At 38.3% G+C, this 10,108-nt stretch overlaps 1 protein-coding gene across 1 annotated transcript; it reads left to right on the forward strand.

The window, feature by feature from the left end:
• The first annotated feature begins 817 nt into the window (after nt 1–817).
• Nucleotides 818–8,943, forward strand: Ptgs2 (prostaglandin-endoperoxide synthase 2). The gene is made up of 10 exons (XM_048356439.1): nt 818–1,063; nt 1,869–1,985; nt 2,105–2,248; nt 3,130–3,273; nt 3,603–3,784; nt 4,551–4,634; nt 4,759–5,005; nt 5,269–5,555; nt 6,025–6,172; nt 6,303–8,943. Exons 1-10 carry the CDS (start codon nt 1,012–1,014, stop codon nt 6,710–6,712), a joined length of 1,815 nt encoding a protein of 604 aa, XP_048212396.1. The 5' UTR covers nt 818–1,011; the 3' UTR covers nt 6,713–8,943.
• Nucleotides 8,944–10,108: the final 1,165 nt, after the last annotated feature.

Below are 10,108 nucleotides of genomic sequence, written 5' to 3' on the forward strand. Positions count from 1 at the left end.
ATAAAAGTCAAAACTAGCTAAATCAACCTTTCATCCAATTAACTTTTCACCAAACCAGGTTACCAAAGGAGATTTAAAATAATACTAACAATTGGCCCCAACATGTGCAATTGGAAGCTAGAGGTGATGCGGTACCGTGCTGATCAAGGTGGGGAAAGTGGAAAGGACACACATGGACTCACACTTTAACAACAAATTCTTTGCATGGGTATGGGGGCGCGAGCGCGGGTTGGGTGAAAATCGCGTGGCCCATCTAAAAAAAACGCCTCTTTCAGTGACTTTCTGGGTCCCCCATCTACACGGGGAGGCAGAGTAAGGGGTCTCTCCACGTCCTGGGATTTCAAGGCTCCTCGATTTAGGGATCAGGGGATCAAAACAATCAGGGAAGCCGGCGCCGTTTCCTCTTTGTCCTCCTTGGCGTCTCCAAACCGAGCCGATCTAGGAGATCGGGACTAAGAGGAAAAGGAAGGAATTGCCCAAAGCTAGACGCTGGAGTGGGAGGGGGGCGGTGAAGAGGGGCGCAAGAACTTTGGGGAGGGCGGGGGAAAGTGTGGGGAGGGTGGAAGAGCGGATCTGGAACAATTCGCTTTGCACCCACCTTGGGGCAGCCAAGGGCAACTTCAGACTTTCTGCTTTTCTCCTCTGCGTGAGTAAAAAGAATCCAGCCCCCGCCCGGGCTTACGCAATCTGCTTCAAGCGGAGAGGGGAAAGGGAAAAAAAATCCAGTGGTGTGTGGGGTGCGTGTTGGGAGAGGCGGGAAGAGAGAGGTATGTCGTCACGTAGGCTCAGCTTTCGCGCATAAAAGGAAGGTTCTCTTCCCAGCGCCTTCAGTTGTCAAACTCCGCACAGCGCTCCTTGGGAGCACGCCCGGGAACTCCGCTGCGCCTGGCCTGCCCGGGACCTCCAGGGATCTCCAGCTCGGCGCCCGCCGCCCGACCCAGCTACGCCCGCCGCCCGCCTCCGCCCGCCCGCTCTGAGCCCGCCGCCCGCCGCCGTCCGCCGCCCGCCGGGATGCTCCTCCGAGTGTTCGCGCTCTGCGCGGCTCTGGCGCTCTGTGGCGCAGGTGAGTCCTTCCCCGCTCCCCACCCCCGACTCCTCCCGGGCTCCCCGCTGCTTTCCTGGCGGAGGACTTGCAGACATTGCACCCCTTGAAGAATACCCCACAAAAGGGAGATGATAGCACGGAGTTGCCAGACTTATTAACTCCTGGCTCGTGGAGCAACGATACTGGCCGCTCACCTGCTAAACGGAAATCGTTGTCAGTAGTGTCATGAAAAGACAGGATTGATCCGTGTGTGGGAATGCGTGTGTGTGTGTGTGTGTGTGTGTGTGTGTGTGTGAAAGAGAGAGAGAGAGAGAGAGAGAGAGAGAGAGAGAGAGAGAGAGAGATGCCATTAGTACAAAGTGTCATTGTTTTAAATGCCCCTGGGAGTGCGCTCCTGCGCCAGCACAAGAAAAGTATTTTAAAAGTAAGCTGTTTTGTTACATCGACTTTTACCTTACATTTTAACTGTGGTATTAGATCCGTCCATTTTAATTCTGAAAGTACTACTTACTTGAGCAGCTTTAAAGCGCTCATTTAAACGCCTAAGTGGTGGTTTCTGGGGGGCGGGGGGGGGAGAGTGGCTGATGTGAATGTCGGGTTGAATAATCTGCTACCTGTATTTAGAAAAGGAGGTTAGCATTTCTATATTATAAGCATTTTTTTGAGGCAGGGTAAAAAGAAAAAGTTCTTTCTCCACGACTGTCTGCAAATTTCTCAAATCCGTTATTGTAAGGTTGACCCATAGAGAGTAAAATGATTAAACGTTAAAATCATGATGAGGAGCTAGGAGGTGATTCATGAGCTGACCTTGCTGTTATTGTAGCAAATCCTTGCTGTTCCAACCCGTGTCAAAACCGAGGCGAATGTATGAGCATGGGATTCGATCGGTATTCCTGCGATTGTACGCGAACGGGATTCTACGGTGAAAACTGCACAACACGTAGGTCTTTCTGTGGGTTTCCTCATTGGAAATGGGACTCTATAGCATTTCTATTTTAAACATTTGCATCGTGTAAAGAGCTCTGTTAATTTCTCACTCTTCTTCCACTCTTTTTGCAGCTGAATTTCTGACAAGAATAAAATTACTTCTCAAGCCCACTCCAAACACAGTGCACTACATACTTACCCACTTCAAGGGAGTCTGGAACATTGTCAATAATATTCCCTTCCTGAGAAATTCAATTATGAAATACGTATTGACATGTAAGTACAAATCTCTAAGACTTTTCAGTTTATTAAAAAAATAGGCATTATAAGACTGGACATTACTTAACCTAATTAAAGCATATATTTCTAGCCTACAAGATGTCTTTGATAGACCTTTGTCACTTGCCTTCTATCTCAAAGGCCCAAAATACTGGCATTTATCCCATGTTGTTTGGACAGTTCTACCTCATAGAGTTCATTCACGATCCTTCAAGCAACTAACCTTCATGAGCTAGGCAATTTATGAAGAAAGTGTGGGGTGTTTTTTGTTTTTTTTTTTGCTTAGTCAATGTTCATGGGCCACAGAATTGTTCCAAAACTAGAGTACTCATTAATATAAATGTTTGATTTGGATTTGACTCAGCAAAAACTTAAATCTGAAGACAAGTTCTGATGAAAAAATAGACTGCTGGAACATAATGTCCAACTTATAGTGTATATATTATATAATGAAGATGTGTTTTCAGTGGCAGTTATTTTATAGTTGTGTGTGGGGGTGGGGGGTAGAGAATATGAGACTTGAACTCATGGCCTCAAGCTCTTGCTTAGCTTTTTGCTCCAGCCTTGTATCTTGTAGTCTACCACTTGAAACATACCTCTGCTTCCAGCTTTTTTCTGGCTAATTGTAGATAAAATGCTCTTGTGTTTGTCTGCCCTGGCTGGATTCAAACCAAGATCCTCAGATCTCAGCCTTCTGAGTAGCTAGGATTACAGGCAGGAGCTGACAGTACCAGCATAGGTATACTCATTTTAATTCAGAATGTCTTTGTTAAAATTAATCTCCATGTCATGTTATGCACTTTATAATAAAAGTTTTATTTAAAAAGACTGACGTGTTATATAGAGACCTAATAAATTATTTTCCTTAAAAATTTCAGCCCGATCACATTTGATTGACAGCCCACCAACTTACAATGTGGATTATGGCTACAAAAGCTGGGAAGCCTTCTCTAACCTCTCCTACTATACCAGAGCCCTTCCTCCTGTAGCTGATGACTGTCCAACGCCCATGGGTGTGAAAGGTAAGCAAGAGGAATGAGTAGACATGTTAATGAGCATGGCTTGGATTGTCACCTTTAAAGTGCCATTTATACTAACAGCAGTATAGTGTTTGGTTTTTTTTGCCTTTACCATTCATAGTCATAGAGACTTTTTAAAGGTCTTTCTCTATGTACTCTGTTCCATCAGAGTAACTGTCCATTTGGTACTCTGTCCTAGTAGTCCTAAACTAATAGCCCTAATGAAGTCCTAAACTGAAATACTGCTATGGTGGACAAGATTACTTATTAAGAAAGTGTTCTGCATTATCTTTTGACTTCCATTTCACCTTACTTTCTCATTACTTTTTCAGGAAAGAAGGAGCTTCCTGATTCAAAAGAGCTTCTGGAGAAAGTTCTTCTGAGAAGAAAGTTTATTCCTGACCCTCAAGGCACTAACATGATGTTTGCATTCTTTGCCCAACACTTCACCCATCAGTTTTTCAAGACAGACCAAAAACGAGGACCTGCTTTCACCAAAGGCCTGGGCCATGGGGTAAGATGGAGTAATGAATGGCTAATTTTTTTTACCACACCATATGATTCATCTTTATTTTTTAATGTCATACCTATAAAAATCTTACTAAATCTTTTGATTTAGTAAAGTTTTTGGTTTACTAAAGCATACATATACAAACACATTCTCATACATGGATAGAACACACACAGATGAAGATATTTTATTTGTGATTTTCCTTGTATTTTCAATCAACATTTATTGCAACATTCTATGTCTTCTAAGACATATTTGTGCCATGACTAGGCTGTTATAAACAGTATAAAGGAAGATATCTGCAGTATTACTATCCTTTGGATCTCATAACATGACTTCAGTTGATAAATTATATTTTGCTTTATTTTGTATTAGTAATTTTCCTTTATTTTTCCCTTTTGTGTGGTGCTTGGGATTTAACTCAGAGAGAGCCTTGCACATACTATGCAAGGGCTCATTCAGTAAGCTACATCCCAGCCTTCATTTGCAAATGCATATTTAGACATATCATATGACTATAATAAAATAGTCATTAAGAAAGTAGTCATCATTTCCAATAGGATACAAATACTATATACAACAGCCATATATAGTCTTGTAGTTCTGATGGATAAATAATTTGATATTTTGTGGCCAATAAACCAGATGTTTTATTGAATATGAAAATTTTTCAAGAAAGACAAATCAAAATTTACTGATGGACTATGTAAGACATTTTATATAAAATTGTTCAACAGCCATAAATTGAAAATGTTCCATCCTTTTCTAGGTGGATTTAAATCATGTTTATGGTGAAACTCTGGACAGGCAGCACAAACTGCGCCTTTTCAAGGATGGGAAAATGAAATATCAGGTAGGTTCCCTTTGACTATAAAGAATTAGTCGTGTTTCACCATGTACACCTATACTTCAACATCACCAGTGATAAACATTTTTTAACCTTTCACTTTAATGTTGTTTTCTGTCATTTTTTTTAGGTACTAGATGGAGAGGTGTATCCCCCCACAGTCAGAGATACTCAAGTGGATATGATGTACCCACCTCATACCCCTGAGCACCTGCAGTTCGCTGTGGGGCAGGAGATCTTTGGTCTGGTGCCTGGTCTGATGATGTATGCCACCATCTGGCTTCGAGAACACAACCGAGTGTGCGACGTGCTTAAACAAGAGCATCCGGAGTGGGACGATGAGCGTTTGTTCCAGACCACCAGGCTTATCCTCATAGGTGAGCAAGGACAGACAATCATCGAAGTAAAACCCTCTTCTGCAAAGAAGGCTAATTGGTGGCTTTTACTATATTTGCAATGAGAACATGTTGGGAATGGAAAGTCATGCCCTCTTCATTGAGAACCATGAACATAAGCAGACTAAATTATTTTTTTAATTAAATGGGGAAAAATAAAAATGAGAGCATAATAAAGTATCAAAATTATATTTCATTTGCTTAAGAGCTTGTGATTATAATGCTAAGTCTCTTTTTTTAAATAGGAGAGACGATTAAGATAGTGATTGAAGATTATGTACAGCACCTGAGTGGCTATCACTTCAAACTGAAGTTTGACCCAGAGCTGCTTTTCAACCAACAATTCCAGTACCAGAACCGAATTGCTGCTGAATTTAACACCCTCTACCACTGGCACCCTCTACTACCTGACACCTTTCAAATTGATGACCAGGAGTACAACTTTAAACAGTTTCTCTACAACAACTCTATACTAATAGAGCACGGCCTTACCCAGTTTGTTGAATCATTCACCAAGCAAAATGCTGGCCGGGTAAGCATTGGGACTTACAAAGTCAAAAGAAATGACTATCAGTAACTTGAGAATTTCTTCTGCCCCAGAAATTATTTCTCTTAAACACTAAAGGAATAGCTATTTTACTACTAAATCATTTTCTTGAAATAAGAAACCTAGAAGTTTGTTTTTGAAAAGTGTGAAATGTTAGTGCAAACAATTTGTAGCTATACCTTAAAAAATAGATATTGTGAAAAGTTTCCAGTCGTTTTCCAGATTATGGAAATAAATACTTCAAGCTGGACTGTTTTGATTTTTACCATTTGGAAAGATAAAGTAGTTCTAGCATCCCATCTTAAAATTAGCTCCTGTTTAAATCTTATGCAGGGGTCTTTGCAAGAAATATAGTTTGAGTCCTTCTCTACCTTGTACTACAGAGGGCTGTTAAAGCAGATGAAATAAATATGCCCCAAAGCCCTGTTTTTACAATTGCATTCATTTCCCACAGGTTGCTGGCGGCAGGAATGTTCCTCGTGCTGTAGAAATGGTAGCCAAGGCCTCCATTGATCAGAGCAGGCAGATGAAATACCAGTCTCTTAATGAGTACCGCAAACGCTTTTCACTGAAGCCCTATGCCTCATTTGAAGAACTCACAGGTGAGAATCACTTTCTAAACTTCCTCACAGAATCAACAAAGGGAAATAAAATTGAATGCAGGGAATGAATGATTTTCCCCCTTTGTGAATTTGTGCATTGCTTATATTGCTCTTGTCTTCGCCTTTGCAGGAGAGAAGGAAATGGCTGCCGAGTTGGAAGCTCTGTATGGTGACATTGACGCTATGGAGTTGTACCCTGCCCTTCTGGTAGAAAAGCCTCGTCCAGATGCTATATTTGGGGAAACCATGGTAGAACTTGGAGCACCCTTCTCCTTGAAAGGACTTTTGGGTAATCCTATATGCTCACCTCAGTACTGGAAACCAAGCACTTTTGGGGGAGAAGTAGGTTTTAAAATCATCAACACTGCCTCTATTCAGTCCCTCATCTGCAATAATGTCAAGGGCTGTCCCTTTACTTCATTTAGTGTTCAGAATCCACCCCATGCCAAAACAGTCACCATCAATGCGAGCGCTTCCCACTCCAGACTCAAGGAGATCAACCCCACAGTGCTATTCAAAGGACGCTCCACAGAACTATAGAAGGCCTACTGATCATATTTATTTATTTATATGAACAATTTCTTTTAACTTAATTATTTAACTTAATATTTATGCTCAGTGCCTTATGTTACCTTATCATCTGTAACAGAAAGGAACACTGGTTTTTGTAGAGCAAGGGAAGATTTATTTCAAGATTCCTATGTGACTCTTTTTTCTTTACTTGAACTTCCATATTTAGTATGGTTTAATAAGGATAAAAGCAAACATAAATGCTGTTACATGATGACAGAATATTTATCATTATTTAAAACCTACCTATTATGATGTACTAGACCAAATTAAGGTTGTAGGAGGGTAAGGAAATTTGGGACATTTATTGGTCATCAAAAAAAACAAATAGACAAGGGTACAAGTATATTTTAAAAATCTACCATTAATTTCATGGTTTTGTTAAAGCAACCTTGAAATAATAATATGGAATTTCTAAATTCATAGAGTAGAGTCAGTCACATTTGAAAGTTTATTTCCCAGACTAAAGTAATTAAGCTTGTACCCACACTGATAAAAGTAACTATCTACAATAGTTCTCCAAAATAATTTAGATCTCCAAAATCAGTAGAAACTATACTATAATTGCTGCTTAAAATATGGTGTGAGAGATTTTGTTTTTTCACCAAGAGTGAAAATGTATTCAATGTGACTGTTACAACTTCTTTTTAAAATCAAAATGCCAGAGCATCAGTGTAGGGAAGTCATTGTAGTCTAATTTTCAAAATAAGAATATTTTCCCATAGAGATTCCAAATTGTACATATGAATAGTAACAAGTAAAATCTATAGCATCAAAAAGATTCTATGTTGGAAATAACAAGTAACTAGAATTCTAAATTGAAGTTCAAATTTAGCTATAAGCTTTAGAAGACTTTCCTATCCTTAGGTTCTATAGTCCTGGAACTTGATGGGTTTTGTGATAAAGTTAAATTGAACAATCATATTTTCCCAGGCTTTTGCTATAAAATATGATTTAGCAGTCCCTATCACAGGGCAAAAAGTAACAGTGGCCTCATTAAAAGCTCTTCAAAATGTTTAAATCCATTTCACACTAGCTTGATTGGATAATAAGCCAGTTCAGTATGTGCATCTGAATCAAGCCTAATCACTTACATTGTTGCTCCTTCTACTTAAAAGAAACTTTTTTCAGCTCAATGCACTTCTTTCGTTTCAGGAAAGCCTCAGTTCAGGACTAAAACTTAGTCCCTCTTAGAAGAAATAAAAGAAAAATTAAGACCTTTAAAAAATAGTATTCACTTATTTTAAATGAAAGAAAAAGTATTTATAATTTTAGCCATTTGTACCCAAGCATACAAAGAAACATGTATGTTGCAAAGAATTGTTAAGGCATTTCCAACAGGAAAAAAGTTACATTTATGTTCTAAAGAATTCCATTCTTATTTAAGAACTCAAACCAATCAGTAAATCATTCTGGGTAATAATAATAATAAATAATAACTGATAATAGGTTTCTACATCTCATTGTCAGCTGACATTTTATGGTACTGTATTCTAATAATTATTTATTAAGAATGATTATTTATGTTTTATTGAGTATCATTGCATAAACTATATTTAAAATTGTCATTGATTTTTTTGTTCATGTCAAAATCAATATGTCTTTTTGTGATTACCTCTCTGAATTATGTAACCTATAAAATTTATTGAATTAAGACTGATGGATAAAATGTAAGGAGACTAACTCTAGTAGACTAAGATATTTAAGGTCAGAAATCATTTCTTTGACATTTACTTATATGCCAACCACAGAGGATATTGTCTGATTAACCTAAACATGCCTTAAAGACTGACCTTTTATATGCTTTTAAAGTCTCTGTTAATTGTTCATTAATTCAGTCAAATGCGATCTACTGAAAAAGTGCTCTGTACAAATGCTATGGGATTTGACATTTTCAAATCAAGCATTGATTTTGGACAACAACTCTTATGCAAATAACTGAAAACATAATGTAAAAATATATTTCAGTGAAAATAAACAACTCAGGAAATTTTGTCTTTAACATTTTGTGTTTTGAAGGCTTAAGGTTAAGCCTTAAGGTTAATCAACATTAGACAAGATGGTATAAGAAGACTGCTGTCACATATTTGTTTTTATTTTCTGTTTGTTTGTTTTGGAAAAACAAATAACTTGATTGTTACAAGACCATCCTGCTGACTGAACCTGGAACTCAGGTTGTGTGTGATTATTTTAATGCCTCAGACAAATATGTATTTAAATGATCTATGTAAAATAGAAGTCTTGGAACAAATGCCTGTTTATTTTTATACTATTTAAGAATTAAAAAGTCTTCTGAAAATAAAATTTATCTGTTTCTATATATTTTTGTCTCTGATTTCTCTAAAACATGATCCTAAAAATAAAACATGACCATTTGGTCTATGTATTCAAAAGTAAACCAGGGACTAAGGATGTTGCTCAGAGGTAAAATGTTTGCCTGGCATGAGAAGGACGCTGTATTGTATCCAACATTATGAAACATGCAAACAAACAAAGCTGGCTCTTGATTAAATGGCTTAGCACTCAGTTGGTTCAGCCCTGGGATGCCTCTTAATTAAATGGCTCAGCCCTCACTGAAAAACTGGTGCGAATACATGCTAGAGGAGACTGCAAGAGGCTTGTTTTCATTGCTCCATCTAAAAGAGAAAAACACCATAAAAGGCAAGTGATAAGATAAATGTTACTAAAAGAGGTAAAAAATTTTAAAAAGGAAGTTTAAAAGGGGGAAGAGATTGTACTGAGTTGGGCAAATCTTTGATACTTTGCACTTTGACTTCCTACCTTTTGACACTCTTGTTATTTCAGTATTGACATGAACCACATATTTCACAAGTTGCCTGTGTTCTTGGTTTCAGGGATGCCTTCTACTATCGTATTTCCCACAGGTTATCTCACCAGAAATTACCAATTAAACCACCTTCGAAACCTTGATTTCAATCATGTTCTTTATTTATCAACACTTTAATTTACCTATGTTAGTACTCACATTATGATATCTAACTCATCAATTTTACAGAACCCCTTATCCATCAACCTCATCACTTCAGTATTATTACCCTCCTGGTATTTATTTCCTTCCTTATGCATAATTCATGTTCCTTTGATGTCATGCCCATTTGTAAGTCATTCCCTCTCTCTACTGCACACAACCAACAAAAATTGCTGTAATTGCAAACCCATTCTCCTATGATGCTCCTTACCAGATTTCTCAATAGCATTCATCTATCTATCTATCTATCTGGTTACTTAGTTTGCTCTATGGGATTTGAAATCAGAACCAGCACTTGATATGTAAATGCTCTGCCACTTGAGCCATACATTCATTATATCTTTGCCCGCCTAACACAATATACTTCAATAATCATC

Source organism: Perognathus longimembris, chromosome 11 (assembly GCF_023159225.1).
Source record: "Perognathus longimembris pacificus isolate PPM17 chromosome 11, ASM2315922v1, whole genome shotgun sequence".
Taxonomy (NCBI): Eukaryota; Metazoa; Chordata; class Mammalia; order Rodentia; family Heteromyidae; genus Perognathus; species Perognathus longimembris.